Source organism: Fundulus heteroclitus, chromosome 13 (assembly GCF_011125445.2).
Source record: "Fundulus heteroclitus isolate FHET01 chromosome 13, MU-UCD_Fhet_4.1, whole genome shotgun sequence".
NCBI lineage: Eukaryota > Metazoa > Chordata > Actinopteri > Cyprinodontiformes > Fundulidae > Fundulus > Fundulus heteroclitus.
Window position 1 is genome coordinate 7,046,675 of NC_046373.1, and position 24,575 is coordinate 7,071,249.

General features: G+C 38.1%; 1 protein-coding gene across 14 annotated transcripts in view; it reads left to right on the forward strand.

Moving 5' to 3' along the window:
* The window catches only part of adgrb2 (adhesion G protein-coupled receptor B2), a 351,672-nt gene that overhangs the window by 164,479 nt on the left and 162,618 nt on the right, over window positions 1–24,575 (forward strand). For 12 of the 14 annotated variants that reach the window (XM_036144964.1, XM_036144962.1, XM_036144959.1 and 9 more), the window contains exons 3-4: window positions 7,000–7,080; window positions 10,899–11,087. In XM_036144964.1, coding sequence (XP_036000857.1) covers window positions 7,000–7,080; window positions 10,899–11,087 — 270 coding nt within the window. The remainder of the gene's footprint in view (window positions 1–6,999; window positions 7,081–10,898; window positions 11,088–24,575) is intronic. The other 2 variants (XM_036144961.1, XM_036144973.1) reach the window with 2 other exon arrangements.

The following is a 24,575-nucleotide window of genomic DNA, read 5'->3' on the forward strand; positions in this document are numbered from 1 at the left end:
AAAACCAAGTGATTATCATTAAACACCTAGGGAATTATTAAATTTCAATGCAGGATTTTGCTCGTTCTGCTTGTCCATAAATCAAGAGTTTGAACAGCAGAGTGATTTCTTTTCTTTTCCATTTTTCATTTGGTTTTGATTAACATGGTTGCTTTTGTTGAAGGTCACCCGGGAAGAAAGAAAAAGAACAAAATCAAAATATCTGGACTGGAAAATTCTCAGACTGTCACTCCATGTACACCAAAGAACACTCCAACACAGTAGTAAAGGAATTTTAAAAAGTTCAAAAATGAATAGAATACACTTTTAATTTGAGAGTACTATTACTATACAAATTTCTTCATCCTTTATCCCAGCTGGTATTACACTCTATAATCTCTGCTTCTCACAACAGACTCAAAAAACGTTTACAAATGCGGTAATGGTTGTACGAGTTCTTGATCTGATCAGGAGATGTTGTTGTCTAATGTTTTGAGTGCTAAAGTTGCACACGCTTTAGTTAATCAGGTGTTTGCTTGTACAATCATGCAAATTGCATAATCACTCTGTCAATCATTTCTGTAAATCAGCTGTATTTTTATCTGAATATTTCGTATTATCAGTAATTGCACAATGGGACACGATGGGGCATGTGATTTTATTATGCATTGTGAGATGTGGTCGGCATTTTCCAGAGCAAGGGCTTTTCTTTACATTGCTGATTCGAATGTCATGCTGTGAGAGATAGAGACGCAAAGTGCTTGAAAAATGGACTGTACAAAAGAGAAAGGCAATGGACTGCACCGAGAAAAGCTAGACTCTGTTCCAAAGGTTTACCATCTCACATGCTATATGCTACATAGGCATGATAACTAGATACAGGATTTATGTGACCTGCCGCTGCTGACCACCATCATTCTCAGAATCTGAGCTTGCTTTCTATCTCGTCAACGCAGTTAGTTTTCATACCGACAAATAATTCATAAATGTTACATATTTAAGGGCTCAATTAATCAAAGCTGCTTCATCATTATATAAAAAAACAACAAAACAATAAAATCTTGGTATAGGTTCAGGTTAGGTGGAAATCACTGTGTCCAGGAGAGGAGGTAAATGCTTCTTTCCAGAGTAACTGAAGTATATATTTTAATACCAATCTTGTTCTCTAACTGCATGTCCTTCTCAATAAACCAGAATCTGAATAAATAGTTTGTTGTTTCACAATATTTTTATTCGTGTTACTTTGTGTAATCATGACATACTTAACACCCAAAAGTGTTTACTAGCAAACTAAAGTACATTAGACCCGGAGAGATCATGGTATGGCTTACATAATAGCAGAGAACACTGCTGACCTGATAGTTATTTCACAGAGCCGCTGATATTCTCCACAAGGAGGGTATGCCACAAAAGGACAATACTATAGAGATGGGCTGTTTAAAGAACACTGTAAATAACTATATAGCTTTATTTACATGACACCTTTCAATATGTGAAATCATAAAATGCTTCACAAGAGCCAACAATGCAAGTTAAATGGATAAAAAGCAGATTTAAAAATATATGATTTTATCTGGCTTTTAAAAGAGACCACAGAGACTACTGGTCTCAGGTCCAAAGGGAGAGATCCAGAGTCTTGGGGCCACTGAATAGAATGATCTGTCTCATTTTGTTTTCATCTTAGTATGGGGTGCCTTAAGCAAGGCCTTGTCACAGGATCTGTATATCCTGCCAGGAACATACGTGTGGAGGGAAAGTCTGATGGTGCCTGTCTGTGAAGAACTCTCTAAGTCAGTAAACTAATTTTAAATTGTGAAAACCAGATACCATTGTAGAAACATCAATATTTGATTCACATATGAAAGAGGATTTTGTCAGGAGCCTGGCAGCAGTATTTTGAACCTGCAACCATTCTAAGGAGGTCTTGATATGATGTGCATTGCAATAATGCAATTATATTGAAACAAAAGCATAAATAATTATTTCCAGTTCAGAAAATTAGAGCTTAGTTTGGCAATATGGTAGCCATTAATGTTAATGGAAAGATGAGTGGTGGAAAAAAAGAGAACCTAGAAAAGGGCTCTCAAGCAACAAAGAAACCCACATAAATGAGAATAAACTTATTCAAGGGTTTGAAGAAAATTGCAAGGCATTGTCATGTCTTGCTGTTAAACTGGACCCAAGCTTCATGTGAAAGAATCATATGAGAGGTGAAGTTTAATAAAACACAAAATCAGTTAAGAACAAACCTAACAGATTATCTAAAAAAGATCATTTGAAGCCAATTTGAACAACAGCAGAACAGAACAGAATAATAAAACGGGAAGTGGTTTAAAACAAGAAGCTTTAATCCCGGGACTATGATTACGTGAGCAAACAACAGGTTAGTGTTATTGACTGAATCTGCCGCAGCTACAAGAAAGCATGAACTGAAGCACTTGGGGAGAATGGATTAAAATAACATAGACCACAGGCACAACAGAAAAGACAGGGAAAACAAGTTGATGACGGGAAAATACCGGAACAGTCCAAAAGACAAATCACAAGAATGCACTGAAATGAAACAGAGGAACACAACAACTCCAAACCCAGGTGTAAATATATATAAATATATATAAAACCAAATTCCACCTGGGACTGTGTGATGGTTCAAAATGTTTGAATATAAATTAAGTTTTTGAATTGAATTACAGAAAGAAGGAAATAGTTTATTATATAATTTAGATGCACCTGTATAAAATGTGTTTTTATTGATTCAATGCATCTTTCCTTTATCCAGCTTTCAATTTCTGCATCAGCAGCCATGTCTGTGTTTTTCGAAGCAGCAGCTACAGGTCGGTTTGCTGCTCTGTTGACAGGCGCCCACAGCAGCAGCTCCCAAAGAGCTCGATGTAGATACCTGTCGCTCTTCCTACCTCAGAGAAGAGAAATGAACAGAAATCAACTCTAGCCTTTGTTGATAAAAGAAAAACATGTTTTCCAGGTCCTTGGCAGGAGCTATGTGTATTGACTGGATCTACTAAATCAGCCGGGTCTGTGCTGAAGTTAAATGACAGATGGTTCATTCTGTCACCTGCCAAGTATCTTTTTGAAGGTTCTGTTGTTTTTACATCAGTTTTCAGCAACAACGTCCCATAATAGTCTGTGAAGAAGGTTCTTAGGTCAGCTGCTGCACTCTCCAAAGTCAGTGATAAACATCAAATCAGTTAGCTTTGTTCTGCTGTGGGCCACTGAGAAAAAAAAAATGTCCCCACCCACAGAAAGCTTCTCTTTTTGCTTATTTTTCATACTTAAATCTTTCAGAGGATCAAACTATTTATCCCAGACAGCGTTAACCAGAGTGAAAACAAAAAGTAGTTTGAAATTTAAAATATATATTTCAGTATGAAAGGGGGAAAAATCCCAAACACTCATGTGAGACTGATATCTGAGAATTACTCCAAGAACACATTGACAATTTATTCAGGTGGTCCAAAATTAACCCATAACAATATCTAAACTACTGCAGACCCCACTTGCTTCTGTTAAGGGCAATGTTCACAATTCAACAATAAGAAAGACACGGGGCAAAAATGGCAGAAATCGGGGAGTCCAAAGGCCAAAAATAATACTGACAAAAAAGAAACACCCACAAGGAGGGTATTCCTGGAAAGAAGCATTTACCTCCTCTCCTGGACACAGTGATTTTCACCTAACCTGAACCTATACCAAGATTTTATTGTTTTGTTGTTTTTTTATATAATGATGAAGCAGCTTTGATTAATTGAGCCCTTAAACATGTAACATTTATGAATTATTTGTCGGTATGAAAACTAACTGCGTTGACGAGATAGAAAGCAAGCTCAGATTCAAATTTGTCAAAAAAAATAATAATCTTGATGATCATGAAGGCTTGTAGGAAAATGTTCTGCAAACTGACCTGACAAAACAGGACCTGTATAATGTGGATCAAGACCACCATACCAACAGTTAAACATGGTGGTGGAAGTGTGATTGACTGGGGCTGCTTTGCTGCTTCAGAACCAGGTTGACTGATAGAACCACAAATCCTGAAGTACGTGAAAGGGGTGGAGTGATATTACACACTTGACAAGAATATTTAATGCGCTTTATAATCCGGCGTGGTTAAGACCCGTTAATTCACAATGTTCCTTATAGATGCAGTGTGCCTTATGGTTCAGAAATATGGTAAATGTTTTTGATGATCTGAAACATTCATGTATGATAAAAAAACTAAATATATAAATCTATATAGATATAGGTATAGGTATATAGTCATACGGTATATGTAAGGGGGCATATACCTGGTCCTTGCTCTGTCTTACACTCATGTTTTCAGGCTTTAAAATGAGATTACAATCTTCTTCCAAAACATCAGAAAACAGATTTGCTTTTGCACCCTGCCAAGTGCAAAGACGCTCTTGTACTAACTTACAGAATGTTTACTGACACCCTCAAATTACGGGAGCAGCACTTGAGAGTCATTTAAGAGAGTGTGCCCGAGCTGAAGAGACATATTTAGCCAGAAAACACCCACATTATTACATTAACTCTTAGCCTTTAATTCAATTTAATTGCATCAATAGCTGCATTCCCAGACGATTACCAGAATAGGGGGTTAAAAGAAAAAAGAAAAAAAGGATTATAGGTGCTTGATTTAATTACACCTCCTTCAGCATCAAGCTTGCTTCTTTAAATCACCTGTATAACGGCACATTCATAAGTCCTATGTTCAGCTCACTCAGATTTACATTCCCTTAAACATCTTAATAGACTTTCCTAATAAACTGTACGCCTACAGCTTAAGAGTATGTGATCACTTCATGTCTTTTTAGCAGAAATGTGTTTTTACTTCCGTCATACTCCAGCTGGCTTCGACAAAGTTATTACCACACTCCAAGCAAAACATCCCAAGGATAAATTCCCCTTGAGATTTCAGGGGGGAAAAAAAAGCTAAAGCGTAAAGTAGGCGTACGAGGGGGCAGGACAGCTTGATGAAGTGCATGATGATGTGTCCATTAAAATGCCGCCCAGGACATTAAACAGTATGTGGAGTTTGTGAAAGGTCAACACTTAAAAGGGTTTGTAAATATTGATCTCCTCTTTCGGTTGCGGTGAACTCTGCTCCGGCGTCCATCTAAATCCTCCACTGTGCAGCGGAGACAAAAAGAGACAAAGAGAGCAAGGAGAAAACAAAAACAATGGGATGGAAAAGCCTCTCTCGCTGGCCATTTTATGTGAGACCTTATTCGCTGGTGCTGCTTCACTGAACCCTAATCTCTCCAGAGGAACAACAGTTTACACTTTGAAAAGCAGCAGGTCTATACATATATATATATATATATATATATATATATATATATATATATATATATATATATATATATATATATATATATATATATATATAAATGTGAGTGTGATTTGACTTTGACTTTTGATCTCTCCTCTATTGGTCCAAAGAAAGCATCTAAATCCATCAGTATCCTGGAACAATGCACTGTGACTGATAGTTATTTGCATTTGCCGTAAAATGTTAACATGCAAGTAGAATTGTCTACTTGCTACTGTTTCTACCGTGTTTCCAATCAAGTAGAATTGTCTACTTGCTACTGTTTCTACCGTGTTTCCAATCGTTCTTATTAAATTTAATACATTTTAATACAACTTGTTCAAGACAAAAGCCAAGATTAAAATGTTCTTTCTGTTTTTTTTTTCTCGAAAGTGAGGCTTAATTGAATGTCATGCAACATGAGTTACATTCTATTGAAGGGCAATGTGCAATCGGCAGCTCCAGCTACATGTATATGTTCTGGTGGTCCTGCTGGGAACGATTCACAACAGCAGCAAATTGGAAAGAGAGTTTGCTTGTTTACTCTGGAACTGAGGAAGAAATCAGATTTTCACCTGACAGATAGCTGATTTTGTAAACAGTCAAATTGCAGGGGTGATTTCCAAATGATATCTTTCTCAGCACAGTCACTGCGTATTTTGTTGTTTGTGTGTTAATTTGCAGGCAATGGAGGATGTGTTCTTCTGATGTCTGTCTTCTTCCTTAGGTCAGCCCCCTAATGGATACTAATGCTAGACATTTTCAGTGCCAATCACTTATGCTCTGTGTAACCTAATACAAAAACTGGCATCCAATGTGGATCATGTACCTCAGAGAGTGAGCAGTTTGTCTAAGCTCTGTTTTTTTGTTTGTTTTTATAAATACAACTTCTGCAAAATATCCCACCGGCAAGAAGCGGCAAAGTGAAAAAGATCTACCCAATCAAGGATTGTTTCCCCTGCTGTGGGAGTTGATTAAGTCTTGTGCTGGTGAAACTAAGCCTGCAAATCAATTTGCACCATACAGAACTGTCTTGGCTCATGCAGCGAGATGTTTGTACCGACTGAGATAAAACGGATTCTACACTCTTTACTATACTTTTTAGGAAGCTTATTCCCTTCATGCATGCTCAAGCTTTACATCATGTTTCTCCTATGATGGACTCAGGCTTTGCTATGGTGATTCAGCTTGTTCATTTACTTTTTGACGTTAAGTTTTACATCATTTTATTTTGTTGAATTTTGTTGTGTATCATCACAGTGCTGGTAAACCAGTTATTTTGTCTTTAAAACCCAACAAGTTCCTCAGAATCACCTTTTCTTTGGTTTTCAGTAATTATGCAGTTTGATGCACAACATTCAGTTGCAGAAAATTGAACGTCGTATCGCATAAGTCCACCCCTTATTTTTTTGCTGAGGAGCAAGCCAAGGAAATGTAGGCGTTTTTATTTTTGTTTTGCCAAGTCGTGATTTGGATGTACCTAAACGCGCTTATTTTAACATCCCTGAATGTGCAAAAATGGAAGTGGAGGCTGATGAGCTGATTCTAGTAAATTAAGAAAGCAAACTGTGACTGCATGCATGTACTACCTGACTCATATGTCGCAAAATATTGACATGTTGAGCTTACTTCAGGGAGTAAAAACGAGAAACTCTAGATTGAAAACACGTCTGTTTTGCTTGTTTCAGACCCATACGATGATGACCTGAAGGTGAAGACCCAAAGACCACGATCAGCTGACCTGCCAGGTGTGTTTCAGGCACAAACAGGTGAGTGTTAGGAGTGCAAGGTAGTGTTCGCATCCTGGAGCAAAGGAAGAACACCTTGAGCCCCGAAGGTTGTAGTGTAACTGGAAAGATTAGGTTCTTTATATATCTGCTCGCTCAATGGGAGGATTTAAATATACCATATATAATTAAAGTGCCAGAAAACCAACTTTAAATATAATTTAGAAAAGGCTTTAAGTGTCTTATAGATGTCATAGTGTACCTTGCAAAAGTGTAGTTTAGTTGGATCTTAACAAGTGGTTTCCAAAGTTGGTACTCATGGACCGGTATCCTGGATGCCTTACATCTTTTGCTGTTTCCTGAATAAAATGGTGGTGTGTTACCATGCCTCTGAAGGAGGGAATTGAACCATTTGAATTAGCTGTATTGGCACAGGGACACGTCTAAAATGTCCTGGACATTAGCCCTGGGGGACTGAAATTAGATTCAAATAGCCACATTATAGCTGTGGCTGTCTGTTGAAGCCAGGGAGCGTCAGACTCTGATTGTCAAGGGCCACATTCTTCAGTGATCTAATTAATTTTATTCAGGCGTCTCCAAGAATTGACACATTCTAAGAGTTGCAGGACACCCGCTCTCAAGGATGGAGTTTGACACCTATGGTTTAGGTGCACCTTTGCTCTAGTCTCTAGACTAAAGACCAGCTTTGCAGACTGCAGGGCTAATTGACTAGTTGACATATTGCCCCATCTGATCTGTGAATCTGTGCAACTGCTCTAGACATAAGACGGACCACTTTCCTACTTTTTTGATTTAATGTGTTCCTTCTCTGGCCTGGAATGGCCATGTCTTGGTAAACATGCAGTTGTACTGTACTTCTCATTTTTGGAAGCTTAGTATATTCATAGTTGACAGATGACACCTTCACAGAACAGTCCATTTTCTTCCACTTCTAAATTAGGCACCACTTTAAGTTGGCCTATTGGATAACATTTCTATTAAATACACTAAAGTTTGTAGTTATTACAAGATGTGGGAAGGTTTAAAAGGTGTATCAATTTTTGCAGAGCATTTCAGCACATCTAGAGAATTCTGACGTATACAGAAAAGATAATGCTTGTAGAATGATAATGCTTAAAGAATGCAAGGATTCATGGAGACTCATTTCTGTTTTAAAAAGCCAGTGCCGTGTGGAGGTGCGAGAGCATATAGAGAGGGAAACCCCTGTGTGCCTCTTGTCCTTCTCAGCTGCTTCCCCCTTCCTGCTCTTCTTTGCCTCTCCCCACTCTTCCTTTCCTCCAGGCACGTGTGATGAGCTTAAGCCCTGACTCATGGCATGTTAATGAAGATGTAATGCGATTAACGGACATGCAATTAATTCGATTTCCTCCTCTGCCGTGTGATGATGCTCCGATCAAAGGACGTTGAGCTCATAAACAATTTAAAAGCGAGAACATTTTCAGTGCATTCCGTTGTTGATTTCAAGGGCATAACTGAGTGGGAACAATGGGACACTCGCCACAGCTGCCTAGAGATTTCCAAATCAAGGCCGAGCAACACATCTTGTATAGGCACTAATGTGCTTAAGAGACACAGATGTTTCGATGTGCACTCCCTCGGAAATTATATTTTTATATGAATTAATATTTGCAGTGCATTCTTTCGACATGATCGTCATCCTTTAGACTACTCATATAGGCTCTATTTCCTTAAACAGGCTTAAAGGCATTAATTCCAGCAGACCCCCATCTGTTGTCTATATTTATAATTAATAATACCATCTTTCTTTAGATTTGGATACAACAAGACTGTTGCCAGGCTTAATGCTAACCCAGATGGGAATGCCCATTATTTGGCAGAAACCATTAATTGTTTTGTTAAATTGTCAATGTGATATGTGCAAAGGAATGGATGTTTTTAATCTTTAAGCACATAAAAGCCTTAGTAAGTAAAAAGATGTATAGATATTCTGTTAAGTTAAAATACCAGCAAAAGCATTCAGGACTTTTATTGACATTAAAATGTAATATTGTTAAAAAACACGGAGTGTGGGCATTAAACGAGTGAGATGAAAAGGCTGACTAAAGAGAACTTAAAAAATATTTTGACTGCATTTATGACACTTATTAAAATGGAATACAGAGATTAAAGAAAATAGAAAAAAGGTATGGTTTATTGTAATTGTAAGCACCATACAACTGAATACGCATGCTGGCTCCAGGATTAGCAACGCACATAAAAACGCATTTACAGACAAATTACTGCTCACAAGCAAAATAAAGTAAACATCCAATTAGTTAGGTAAGCACAAAACGTGTTAAGAGAGCTAAAGGGTAATTAAAACATTGAGAGTGACCAATGTGAATATCGCCCTAAATTAAACGACTGCTGCACAATTATATTAGGCAGAGTCGGTCAGAGTCTCAGCAAAAAGTGTCTATTTTTTGTTGTGGACTTTTGTCAGAGGTAGTCTTTTTCACTAAGAGGGGATATTGTTCTTTCAGGCTTGTCAGGGGGTTTGGGGCACGTGGCAGGGGCGGGGGTATTACTAGTGTGGGATTATGCAGGTGACAGCTCTGGGATACAAGCTCTTTCTTAGTCTCTGTGCATAGCCTAGAGGACTCTACGTCTTCTCTTTGATGGGAGGGGCAAAAACAGATCATATCCTGGGTGGGTGGAGTCATTTACAATGGTGTTTGCCCTCCTTTTGAGCCCTGGTTACTAGACTGATCTTGAACTGGGAAACAGAATTCCTGTGACGTTTTCAGCACACGGGACAAGTTTCTCCTGTACTCAGCAGTACAGCTTGGAACCAGACTGTGTTGCAGTAGCACAGAATGCTCTTAATGCTGCACGTATAAAAATTAAAATGAAGCCGTGGAGGTTACTTGGCCTTCTTCAGCTTCCATCGGAAAAATGGACCATGAGAGATCACTTGTGATCTCCCAGAATTGTTGATGTTAGTTACCTTCTCTACCTTTTCCCCATATATGAATAGAGGTGGTGGATGGGATGTTCTCTAGGCTTTACTAATCTCCTTGGTCTTACTGGTGTTCAGCATCTGGTAATACATCACTTGGCTATTTTTCTTTAGAAGCTTTCACAGCGCCCGGCTCTTGCTCTTGCGCAGGGAGCCACAGAGGCACTCTGCGGGGATCGAACCAGGTACTTGCAACCTTCTCAGAGTGCAAGCACACTGCTGTAACCTCTAGGTCACCACCCCCTCTCAGTTGCTGAACCTCCTACCCTCATCACAATTAGAGATTAGACCCACTATGGCAGTGTCATCAGGAAACTTTTTTTTCCTCATCGATGGAAGCACATCCACATCCTCTCTGTGACATTTTTTTCATACTTTGGAAGATAGTTGGATGTGATCTATTCATATTTAGTAACTTGTCTAAGTAAGAATGTAGGCAGTAAATTGCTTATTAACTAGACTAACGTGACTACCAAACAGGATTGACGCACAAAAGCAGATTTTAGTAAGCTAATGGAAAGTTAAAACTCTAGCGAGATTTGTATCCAGGGGGGACAAGAGTATGCGGGTCCTTGATTATTATATATATATATTTTTATCATGGCCTATTTTTACTTATGTGCTCCAGTTCTTCCAATATTATTACCGCTAAAACAAATTTCTTTCTCATCTAAATCGTCTGACAATAAGGCTACTTGCTACTATCCAAGCATATTTTTCCCGCATAGACATAGAAAAGTTGACATAACCTTTTAAACATAAACAAAGTGAAATTTCGGTTGAAAAGGGAAAGATAAAATAAAGATATGGGCTTAGAGAAGATGAAAATAGCCAAAATAAAAAGAGCCATCTTGCCAACCCACTACATCTCCTTCCTTAGGTGATCCAGCGGCAGAGGAGTGGTCGCCATGGAGTGTGTGTTCTCTGACCTGTGGGCAAGGCTGGCAAGTGAGGACGCGGTCGTGTGTCTCCTCTCCTTATGGCACACTTTGCAGTGGTGCTCTGCGGGAAACACGCATGTGCAACAACACGGTTTCTTGTCCAGGGGAACCTGGCATCATAAGTTCAGGTACGGCAAACAAAAATCTTGCCTACATTTTATCAGGGTGTGCTTTTTCTATATATTTGCTTAATTGGTGAATCTCCTGACTCTGTTTAATGTTGCTACTTTATAGGCTTTTAAAGTCTGAATGTCTGTTTGAGAGACACCAATCAGAATATCATGGCCGACTTCTGATATTTCTAAATGTTTGACCCTCAGATATACAGTTAGGTAAATATGATCCCTCTTTGAGAATCAAAGTATGAGAAGATTCACAATAAGCAGTCAAAAATGTTTTTCCTAGACTTCCTGAAGTAAGTAGTCATTAATTTATATTAGGATTGGATTCCAAGTCATTTTGCATATTTGAGAGAGCAAGCACTGTGAGTGGTTTAAATACACATTTTAGAGAAAGGAGTAGCAATGATTATGCCAATTATGGATTTTAACATCTTAAATAGCCAATACGCGTGGCTAACTTAAAATACAAGTTTTGATTTATTCACTAGATAGCACAGACCCTTACCCTAACTCTAAAATGTTAAAAAAGCTGTTGACATTTTCATATCCAGCGTATTCCATAATATATAAAAAAAGAAAGCTCAAGAGGTTATTATGCCAACTTTTTGCAGTTAGCCCCCCTGCTACCTGCTGAAAGTCTTGCTCCATCTCAAAGCCAGTGAACTACAGCACATGTCTTAGAATGTTTTCTTTTAAATTACTTCTTACATATATGTGCTTCCTCTCTGATAATGATACAGAACTTCAATTCATCTTCACACAGCTGCAACAAGCTTGTTGACGGTTCAACGCTGTACTTTGCTCATCGGTGGGCAACATATTGTGTTTTTTTTTTTGTTTTGTTTTGTTTTGGTCCACGGCCAGGTTCTCTTTGTACCCCTTTTCTTTTACCTATTGAATTTTTAATACCGAAGTGAGATTTGGTAATGCAAAACCTTTTAGGTCAGGTTGCCATCTCCAAAAAGATAGACTGAATCTTTAACCTTATGTCAACAGCTCCAGGACCTCAAGCATGACTGAAGTACATAACTCACTGCCCTAAATTTAGCAAGTAGTTCTCAGCTCTTTCACTCTGAACATTGCTGCCATTTTCTATGATTACAACAACAGCTTGAAATAGCAACCTGTCCAAAGACGACAATCGTTGATTGGTGACAGACTGATTGCTTAAGCTTCAATGAAAGACTTTCAAACATTCAAGAAAACATAACAGTAGCTACTTTCTTTGTTTGAGTTTTGGTATAATCAGTTTCATTTTAGATACAGTGACAGCACTAATAATGAGGTCGATTCGCCTTCTTTTTGATTACCAGCGTACTTCGGTCTTCGATAGATGATAGGCTGAAGGGTTTGCAGTCCGGCACTTGTTTGATTGGGCTAATGGCAGTTGAAACTTAGTTCTTGATGAGGCCACAAAGCAACCTTTGTTGTTTTACCATACTTGGAATTTTCTTCCCTGTCATTTTATTCATGAGTGCCCCTTGGAAATCTTTTATATTTATGATCATTAAGCAAAATCTAACATCTTTCCATGCTTTGGCTTTACCCCTCAGTTTTGTACCCTGCAACCCACGATAAAGTATTACATTTCCTTGGAGAATCAAGAGGCAGTGTTTATGTGCCTAATGGATGTGCTAGAGATGGAGACTCAAGTGGAGTAGTTGCCTTATGCCCACTGGGTCAGGGCCAAGGTGTGAAGCTCTATCAGAATGGGAATCAGATTTAACTGCCAACTTTGTGTAGACAAACAATTAGACTTTGGTTGCACTTTGCTCTCAGTTAAGAAATGTTAAGTATGAATATATAAAAATAAAAATATTTTTTGTAGACATAGATACTAGGGGTGTGCAAAAATAATTGCCATGACGATGCATCGCGATTCTAATTTTTGCGATCTACTGCATCGATTCTTGACGCCAAGTATCGATTATAAAAAAAATATAAATAAAATTGTATTAGTGGTTGGCGAACATCAGCCAAAAACAAGTGGAATACAACTTCATTGGTTTAAAGGACCACTGAGGCCATGTAAACGGCACTGATTATCCTTATTTTGTTATTTTAAGTTTTATAAATCCTAAGCACTTTTTGCATCGCAATAATTCAAGTATCGTGATGCATCGTGATAGAATCGGATTGTGGCATGTGAATCGTGATTCGAATCGAATCGTGACTTCTTTGGCAATACCCACCCCTAATAGATACATATTTCAACAAAAGGAAAAGGGATGGATGAACTGGTGCAAATGAGCATGGTACCATTCTGGGTACTCTAATGAATCTTGCAAATGCAACATAGACTTTTTTAAGTTTTAATGCCACACTAAATACATGTTTGCAGTGTAAATAGGCATTCAGGTCCAAACATTGTTTTTCTTTACAAACTAAAAAAAAACTCTGTCAATATGATCTTCACACCCCACTTTTAATATAACCTGAAAGTATCAAGATGTGCAACACAAAGTTTTCTTGGGACACCAGACTGTTTTTTTTTTGTTGTTTTTGCAAGTTTTCCATGATGACATCAAAGGTGAATACTTGAAAGACATGCAAATTGTATTATTGTGTCCAAAAAGGAGTTTCTGGAGAGCAATTTGCATAAAACCTGGTGTCCCTCAAAATAGAACGCTGAGTGCCCTAAAGTATTCAGAAGGAGCTGGTCAAGTGGAAGACAAAAGAACAAGCCACAGATCTATCTATAGCAGATGAGCAAAGACTTTTAAAATGTGTAAAAAAAAAAAAAAAAAAAAAAAAAAACATCAATCAAAGCCGTGACACTGGGTCCGATGGATGCAACCTCCTTCAATAGATCATTATTTCATTATTTATGTCAAGTTTTCTGCAAATAGCTCCATTGGGATCACGTTGTTGGTGTTAAAATATAATTTCCTGCTTGTCAAATTGAGTCAAACAATTGGCAACAAATTGTGTGTTTTGCTAAAGACTGCTATTAACAAGGTCATCAATGTACAGGTTAAAACAAATTCATTTTCACACAATAATCAAGAATCAGGAGTCTTTATAGTCATGCAATCATAATGCCATTTAAGTGAGAAACTGGCTCAGAATTCACATATAACACACTGACACAATTCAAGATGTATTGAATGCACTGAAAACACCTCTGAGAAGCTAAAAGTGTGCGGATAGTCTAAAGCATCTGATAAGAGTTAAATGTTCAAGTCAAAAAAGACAGGTAGCAGTGACTTTACAGAACAATGTAAGTCATTGTGGATTACTGTGCAATTACATGAATGTATCATAGAAACATCCCCGGGGAGTTTTAAAAAAGTGTGCAAATAGTCATTAGAAGAAGTTGAATGCTCAAGTTAATTGATGTTAAAAAAAATGGTCACAGTCAATTTACACGATCATATAAAACACTGTGCTATTGCATGTATGTATGAAACAAACATGCCCGGAGAAGTCAAGCCTGGGTTACAACCTATTTAGGTGCCATGTTATTCTCATTTTTAAACTGTTGGATTAAAAACCACTTAATTGGGGTGATTTTCTAAACCCAGTAAAATAAGGATCAATCCAGCACTGGACTGATTCTGCACAACAGGGTTGAATTATGGGTTGAACCAAGCATACTGTTATAAAACAAGTTGTCAACCCAAGTGACTACTATATTGAAGCTACCAACGAATGGGTTGAAAATAACAACCCATAACCAGGGTTACTAAACAAGAAATATTTGGATTCAGCAAAATTATTTTTAGTTTATTTTTGCTTTAAAAATGATCCTATGAAAATGTAACCGCCTCTAACAGCCCTAATTGACAAATAATCAAATTTACTTAACATTTCTACTCACTGTAACACTATGAAATTTGGCAGATATATGCTACCTTTATGACCAAGTATTTCTTCAAAAGGTGTCGTTTTCAACATAGCTTGTACCAGCTTGTGCTAATCACTGAAAAGGTAAAGGGCTGATGTTATTTTAAGTGAAAAAATTCATTCCCTGCAATCCAAGGTCATTACCAGAACCCTCATACATTAGCCTATTTATACATTTTTATTTTACCATCTCACCATTCCTTATTTCATCCTGTGTTGGACAGCAGTCCCCAGCCCTTTTTAGTGCTATTGAGTAATTTTTCCTCAGACCGCTGGTGGGGGGTGGCTGGTAAGGTTATTAAAAAAAAGAGAAATGTAAATATCACCACTGCACCTTACATTTTGCACATCCAATAATTATTAAACAAATATTGTACCAATATCTATCACTAAATCACTAAAATCCGGAACCAGAGGAAGACCTAAGCAGAGAAGTCTGAAGTTGTTGCAAACAAACCTTTAAGGCCACTGTCGTTTGCAGTCTCAACCAGTTGACCTTCTTCGATAAGGTTGATTTACTAGACTTGTTCTCAAAAGGGTTGCCGGTCCATTCTTTAGCTCATCCGCAGGTATGTTGTTGTTAGGCAGTAATGCTCAAACTGTTTTGAAAGCCAAAACAGGTGATCCTTAACATCTGGGTCACAAGGTTTGGGCTTAATCTCTCTATTCCCAAAATTCCAGTTTAGCTTTCAAAGCAGTAATCTTATCTGCTCGCTTGAAAACTGGTCATTTCCCCCCGGACATGAGAGGGTGAGTTCATCAAGCAGATGTAGTATGTTGCAGAGGTACTGAATGTTACTGAATCTCGCTATTAAATAAATGGTGTGTGTGGTGCTCTTATTTAAAAGGAATTCCAGCATTGATCGACCTCTGGAAAGCCATACCACTTTTGTGTGCAAGAGAAGACGTCTGTGTTCTGCACCATCTCCTAACAACAGACGTGACTTAAGGGCATACTCTTTGATGTGCTTAATCACTTTATTCGCATGTAGCAAAACATTTTTTTAGTCCAGACAACATGTTTTGGATCACCAGGGTTTATCTAAGAACGACAGTGTTTAGACTAACATTCACCAGCAATCTCCTGGATCCATATTGTGAAACCAGAAAGCTGTCAGGTCAGTGCAGCCGCTTTGTCCGTGTACACAGCAACACTAAGCAACCACTAAAGCCACCAGATAAATAATTGTTCAAAACCTTAGATAGTTCTGCAACTGTGGTGCGCGTTGACAAGAACCAAACACCAAATAACACATAAAGAAACACAAGAACTCACACAAATTCTTGTGCAGGTCTATTTGAAAAATACATCACACAAAACAGAGATACATTGGATTGTTATTGGCATCATTCCATTGGTCCACCTGAATTGTGTACCGCAGTGACTCTTAGAAATTATGCCTCAGTGTAATCTGTTACTTCGTTGTTTTTTGTTATGGTGGTTGCCAAAAGGGGAACATCTGCTATTGTTTTTATTGCAGTGTCTCCTAAGAGTTAACTGCAAATATCCTCAGCAGAAGGCACAATCAACTGTATTTGCCATGAGAGAAGGGCTTTTTGGCTTTTTTCTTTCAAAAAATCCCAAGGGCTTGTCTTTTAATGCAGGGTGCTTGATCTCTTTGTGGAAAGTAGTTTTGAGGGTTCCATGGCTTCATTAGCTAGCCAGTCACCGCATTTTAAGCAGAGTGGATGTGAAGCGTGTGAAACATGGGTTGCGATGAACCCTTAGTTTAAGTACGACTCTTGTTATTCACATTTAAATGCAGCTTTCTTTTTGCTGGCACCTTCTGGTGACCCTTCTGGTGTCTCATCATTGGCTCGTTCTCTCTTTTCAAAGAAGCTCTCCAGTGATGTGCTTGGAAGCAATTTTAGAGAGTGATAGCTTGCTGACTTAGTGATGCATGGAAAAACCTGCGACTGAGTCAAGTGTGGGAGTGAGGCGTGGGTAGAATAAAATGCACAGAAAGCTCATGAAAATAAAACAGATTTCATTTTAAACAGCTTTATTCTGTTGTTTGTGACTCAGGACCAAACGGTCCTTGGTCTGGTACCGGTCCGCGGCACAGTGCTTGGGGACTGGTAGGGTTTGAAGATTGATGAGGGTTAAAAGTATACACCTTATGTTACAAAACCATAAACCCAGAATGTTGTTTTTAATGAATAACCCAACAACGCTTCATACATGTCATCATTTGGATGGTTAGTGTTGCATAGACCAGCAAAACTAAGATCCTGGGAATCATGGTGTTTTGTTTGTTCTATTGTTTTTGAGAAGTGTCTCTAGCAGTCCATCCTTCCATCTGTTTTCTAACACGTGGGGTCGCGAGGGGTGCTGGTGCCTATCTTCAGCTGCCAATGGGCGAGAGGGGTGGTACATCCTGCACAGGTCGCCAGTCTATCGCAGGGCAACACAGAGACAGACAGGACAAACAACCATTCTCGCACACACTCACACCTAAGAGAATTTAGAGAGGCCAATTAACCTAACAGTCATGTTTTTTGGACTTTGGGAGGAAGCCGGAGTACCCGGAGAGAATCCCCACATGCACAGGGAGAACATGCAAACTCCATGCAGAAAGACCCATGTGCAAGGGTAGGACTCCAGCAGTCTCACATGAAAAAATTAAATGACAGCATATTAGAGCTTTTGGAAGTGTTTCTCATCCTAAAGGCTCTTCAGCCTCTGTAAATGTTCACACTTCAGCAAATATCTGTGGACATGGCATGATTTATGTGTCATACTGATTCTAATAGTACCACCTTGTCCAAAAAATACTCTTTCTGGTAAGAAGTATAGAGGCTCCTTACCAGACACTCCCAGTATGGATGGAAACATTGCTTTTGGCCTATGGCCGGGATGTCCAAACGTTTGGTCACATGGGTCAGAATTGCCTGGTCAAAAGAACTCACGGGCCAAATAATAAGGATTAAATGTATTTTTTTTATTTATATATATATATATATATATATATATATATATATATATATATATATATATATATATATATATATATATATATATATATATATATATATATATATGCACTCCACAAAATATGAAAATACAATATTCTACTGAAGCACATTAGTCAGATTTTCTGCTGAAAAGGGATGTGTAAACCATTGTATATCCAAAACGTAAAAGGGCTTTTTACAAATTTGCCAGTCATCCATTGTGAAAATGTTCATGGGCCAGATTGAAAAGAAATGTATCCATTCTTATCAATAAGAACAGGGTGTTTCTTCGAAAATGCTTGCTGTATTCAGACACTTTTGATAAGTAAGTTTAAGCAGAATTTGGTGCTCAAAAGCTGCATTTGAGTTAATCATTGGGTAGATGTGGTCTATTTTACTATAAAGTTAAAGTTAATGCAGAAACTGTGGTTATTAAAAGACAAACATTTATTGTTGTACCTAACATTCTCAGTCATAAGAATATTTTGCCCCTAATTAAATATATAAAGTCTCCATCTGCCTCAACTACCTGTGCTGATGGGACCACTCGCTCTTGAACTGCAGTTAGAGGGGCCAAACAAATTCATTCCAGGGGCCACAAATGGCCCCCGGGCTGCACATTGAGGTCTCCTGGCTTAATGTATGATGGTAATCATACATTAAGCCAGGAGACCCTGGCATGATTCACCTCATACATTAAAGTGGTCATTTAAACACAGCAGGGCTTGGTCTGAATACAATCGTGAACATTTTATCCGCACACCAAGAGAACTTCGGAAGTCAAACAACCAGCCAGCTTCTGACAAATTCGGAAGTCAAACAACCAGCCAGCTTCTGACAATCTCTTATGGTTTCAAAGGAATGACTCTACTTAGTCTTCTGTCTTTGAAAAGGCCTTCATAGGTTGAACAGCTTTTATCTAACACAATTCTGGGAACATTTGCCTTAGCCTGTCAGAGTTGGGGATTTCTGGCACCTAAAATAGAATAGAATAGAATTTATTGACATTGTCTCACACAATGAAAAACAGTTAGGAGCTCTTGTTTGGCAGTGTGATCATCACATCCACACAACGTTTGACCTTTCTGGGATGAAAACTGTTTTTCAGTCTGTTGGAGTTGTTTTTTTTTAAGTCCTGAATCTTATGCTAGATGGCAGCGGAGAAAATAGAAAGTGTCTGGGGTGAATTTAATGTGTGCTGCAATGGCACAGGATTCCTTTTGGAGTCTGCAGGTGTAAATGTCCATCAGAGAGGGCAGCTGTGATCCAATAGCACATTCCACTGCTCCCCACCACCCATTGCTGGTTCTTTGTGTTCTCCTGAGGTCGGCTGGAGAACCACACAGTGTAGTAAAACATCAGCAGCTTCTGAGGGAAAAGAATGCGCTGTAACATCCTAAGGAGGAAAAAAAAAAAAAGCTTTGTTGGGCTTTCACCAACTGGTGTGAGATGTGTTATTCCTAGGAACTTTTAGGAACTTCCTCAACCTCCCTGTTGTGTGTTGAGAGTGTATGCTGTGCAACTACACACACACACACACACACACACACACACACACACACACACACACACACACACACACACACACACACACACGCACACACACACACACACACACACAAATATATAATTTCAAAGCAAAGCTATGGGATTCCTACTGCCATTTAAATAAATGTAAAACATGTGAGCAAATTTACTGTGGTGTTACATTAAGCAAGGCATCATTTATGTATTTTCCTGAAAAGAGACAAAACATATCAGTATGTGCCCCTTCCGATACATCTTTCGCCTGGCATATGGCTTTGTTATTTTCAGTGTGTGCTGCAGATTCCTTGCAGTAATGTGATTACCAAAACAACAAGACTGAAGTTTATATTCTTTTTATTTTTTTCCAATATTAAGTTTTACTTTGGCTGTCCATTTTTGTTTTTTGCATTTTACACTTTATAGATAGGCTTTACTGTCACTCAACTTCACATTCACAATGTACGTTTGAACAAAGTTTCATTGCAAGGCTCTGAATAAAAACAGAAGACTAAAGAGAAACATTATTAATATAAGTATTTGTCTGGGTTTTTTGTATATCTTTGCACATTTTAAACATTTCGGATAGGACTTGAGAGAGAGTGTGTTTTTCTAATACAGCCCCCCCCCCCCATCCCATAAAAGCCAAAAGGAAAATTTGACTTCCTTGTCAGTGCATATGCCAATCTTGTATTTATGCAAATGTACTAGGCCAATTTGTATGTCTAAGCACCTCATTTTCCATTCCGTGTCAATAGTAATATCCTCTGCTGCTCCTTTGATGGGATATTGGTTGCTGTGTTATGTTCCGTTTATTATTTCATTTTGCCCTCCGTTCCTCTGATGTTTTCTGACATGGTTCTGGAAGGTTTTATTGGTTCTCAGGGGACTGCCAGAATGGGATTGCACCAAATCTTAGTAGCTAGGATTGCTGGAATGATATCAAAAGGGTTCAGTGAACTTGCATTAGACTTTTTCGACTGTTCAAAAAGTGTTCAAATTCCCAGCTTTGTTTATTTGTGCCACACTGGCAACAATACACCCAAGAAAGTGAAATATATATGCATTGAAAATATACAGATGCAAACTAATCAAAACGTGGGCGATAGCGTGTGATCCCAGTCCTTTATTGAGGTCCTTGGGACGTGTGTGTGTGTGTGTGTGTGTGTGTGTGTGTGTGTGGGGGGGGGGGGGGGGTTCTTCTATCATTCTATCAAATGTATTAGGAGAGAAAGTTGTGGTGATTGCCTGCAGAAGTGTACAATCATCAAGGCAAAATAGTATGGACAAAAAAAAGAAAACCAATGGAGTGGAAAATACACATTTTTCTTCTCCCAGCTTTTCATGGGGAAAAACTTCTAAATTAATGGGTTGCTGATAATAAGTTTTAAGTAATAGTCTCTCTTGACAAAGGAGAGTCGGCAGTAATTGGTTTGGCAAATTAGCTTAGTGTGTGCGTGTGTATGTGTGTGTGTATGTGCGTGATTGAGTAAAGGGTTTGCATGGCCCAAAGCATACAAGTGGGGTAGTACTTCAGCTCACATTGTATTAAGCTACAGCTCATTTACTATAGATCCAGTGGCATTTAAAACATTGGGGGCACCAATAGCGTATCATGACTACAGTCCGTTTGGGTCAGTGCGCAGTTAAATGGTGTAACGCCACAGTTCTAGTAATCATTTCAGCAATGGGCCAAGGGTGCAGCCAAGAATGCAACAGTGAACTCATTACAGATTCATGATAGCAGACAAACATATATACAGACAGACGCAGTCACTCCTTTAAAAAATAAATATCCTTGAAATGGCTTTGAATGATATTGCCATTTTCCCTGCAAAAGAATATTCTAGCCATTGTAGTAATCCTTTGCAGCGATATGATGCATATGGCTAATTAATGCATGTTCACCTCAAAGGAAGCTAAGGGAGGAAAAAAAATAATGCTGGCATTTTTCTAACTAAGCAAAATGAACGGCTGATGGTATTTTAACACTTGTACTCTATAAGGGAGGATAGGGAATTGTGTTATTGACATTGGCTTATGATTGGTAGTTCTCTTTCTGAATTTCCTTTTCTTTCCTATAAACATGCCCTTTTTTCAACAAGTCCTTGTGATACTGACCTGAGTGGTAACATACTAGTGTACCTCAATAAATGTCAACCTCATCAAAAAATTTATTTAGGTTAGTATTCTAAATAAATAAGGGGAACTTGTTAAATTGACGGATTCCATCAAGGCGGATGTTTTTCAAGTCTTTATTTCTGGTAATTTTGATCATTAAAGCTTATAGTTAATGAAAATGGAAAAGCCTTTTTCGCAAAAAAATTGAATATTACATTAGTCCAAAGATCTTTTGTACAGAAATGCTGGCCAAAACAATCACGATGGAAGAGTAATTACTCAACAGTTTTAGACAGTCACCAACACCTTCCTTAAAGAGTGTTAGCCACTAATAAGCCACTTTTAGTCCCTGCTAAAGAAAAAAGGCTGTTCACACAATACTGTATTTAATGACTTTTTTAGAAAGTTGATTGGAAGGAAAAGCGTGAAGTTGAAAAAGGTGCATTGGCAACAGAGAAAACAATCGCCTAGAGAGGACTTTGGAGAAAAGAGAAGAAGATTCACAAGGCGGGGACGGCAATACAGTAAGTGCTTTAAGACAGTAGCTGTTTTTCCATCAACCTTTTTTAATGCACATTTTTGAAATATCGCATTAGAAAAGGTTGATGGAAATGCCAAAATTAAAATTAACTCATTGAATTTTGCAAAAAGGGTTTCACTCTCGCTTGAGGTGGTTTTTGACTTTTTTTGAAAAAGCGTAAATGTGCGAAAGAGGAGATGGAAGCACGTTTGTTGGATAAGTTCTGACGTTTACCTCACATGACTGATCAGCTGTTTCGGCTCCTGGCGTCTACCTGAGTGTTCTCATAATGCTGGAAAACATGGCTGGAAGAAACAACAGGTACGTGTGTGCCAAAGACGAGACTTAAACATTTCTTGGTCTCATCCATAGAGGAAAAAATAACAACACATTTATTAAAATCAGAATCAGATATACTTTAATAAAAAAAACTTGCTTCATTATTGATCTGTGCTAGGTTGCAATCTCTACTTCCTGTTTTTTTACAGCGTAACTTTAACGTATGATAACAATATGCGTTGCATTGCCTGGTTAATTTGCTACAATCCAGTAGATATAAACACATCTGATTCACTTTTTTTGCAACATATTAAACATTTGCTCAAAATTTGAATGAGAATTGGATCGAAACATGGTTAGTGGTCCTTAACCCCCTGGCCAAAGACAAGTATTGGTCTGCGGCTAATATAATTGGTATCGATTTTAGTAACATTGAAGACATAAAAGAGGTTTTAGGAGAATATGGAAATAAGTTTCAATACCTATCCTATATTTGTCAAATATTGACAAAGACTCCTGGATGAAATTGACTCCGATTTAAGCCTGTTTGATATTTTTGTTGTTTTATTTATTTATTTATTCAAATTTTATTTTATCTAACCTTTATTTGTAAATGGTAGTATCATTAAGGTCCAAAATCTTATTTACAAAAGAGACCTGTTTTGTAACCTTTTCCTGACTGATAGATGTCAATGCAGCCGTTTCTTGAGTTTAGATCTTGGCATGATATGTTGCTTTTTGAGATAATCAAACCTACTTCATGTTGTTGGAAAGGTTCTGTTTCTTGATTTGAGAGGTCTGGCAGTATTTTACTGGAGTGGAGCAGGTGAAATTCTACCAGTATTCGTCTTGAGTGTCTGAATTATTTAAGTGTGGAAAAAAGGCAAAAAACAGGAATACAGCAAGGGTCAAATGTTTTTATAATGGCACTGCACAATCAGGCTAAATCTGATTTTACATAAATGTTTGAATACGTTTGAATGTTTAAAGCTTATAACAGATGTTGCAAAAGAAGCACAAAGAAATCCTATTATACATACAAAAATATGCTGGTACAGACAGCTGTAGTTCAAGAAGGTCCCAAAGTAAAATTAGATAAAAATATGTTCCAATAAATCTGTAAGTAAGGAAAACTCAAATGCTCCAAAGTCATCTACAACTTTTACAGCATTAAGTCTTTTGATAAAGCTCCACATACACTGATAACATGTTTTTTCCAAATTTAAGGACATCTCACTATTTGCTAGCTCTACATATCTTCACACTCTTGAATCCCACTATCTTCCCTCTCTCTATCCGCTTTCTACTGCTGGTCCTCAGAGCGTTCCTTCACAGAGTGTCTTTAATTATTTATTGCAATAATTTATTTAGCTTTGCTCAACATAGAAGCTGCAATCTTCATCCTCCTGTCTCTAAGTTTCTTTTGCTTGCTCCTGCACCCCCCCCCCCCCCCCCTCCGACCACCACCACCACCCCTTTGCCCCTTTTCATTCCGACATCCTGCTTTATTTTGCTTTTTCTCTCTCTCTCTCTTCAGCATCTCTTCAAAAATTCTCTTCCCTCTTTCCTGGACTTCCTCTCATCTGAGGGCTTTTTCCTTAGGTTTATCTCTGAATATTTCAGAATGTTCTAATCCTTTTTCATGGCCTTAGTTTTTAGACGCCTCAATGGTTCAAACTTTGAGGCACATTGTTTTATGTTTCTTTGCATTTGTCATTTTAACTCTATTTTAAATACCCTCCTTGTTTTGCCCTTGATACAGAATAATTTAACGTTTTTTTATTTGTTTTTCCTTGTTTAGTGTGGTCATTTATTCTCAACAGCTCTGGTCTGTCAAACACAAAATGTATGAAATCCTATGCAAAACTATTTACTCCCCCACTGCACATCACCCTAAAGATGCCATCCCCAAAGATGTTATAGGAAAGCCTTTCCTCAGCAGCAATGGGGAGTCTGATTGGAGTTTATGGTAGGGTGGATGGAGCTAAATATAATATGAATATATGGAGGACAACCTGTCTGAGGCTGCAACAGACGGGACTGGGAGTGAGATTTTCCCCTACCAGCAGGACAATGGTACAGCCAACGTTCAGACCTAATTAAATCTGATACTCTGTAGTGGTAATTGAAAACTGCTGTTGACAGATGCTTTCCATCCATTATGAGAAAGTTTGAACTAGTTTGCAAAGACGAATGTGCAAAAACTTTGTAGTCTGTAGATGTTAAAAGTTGGTGGGTACAAACCATTT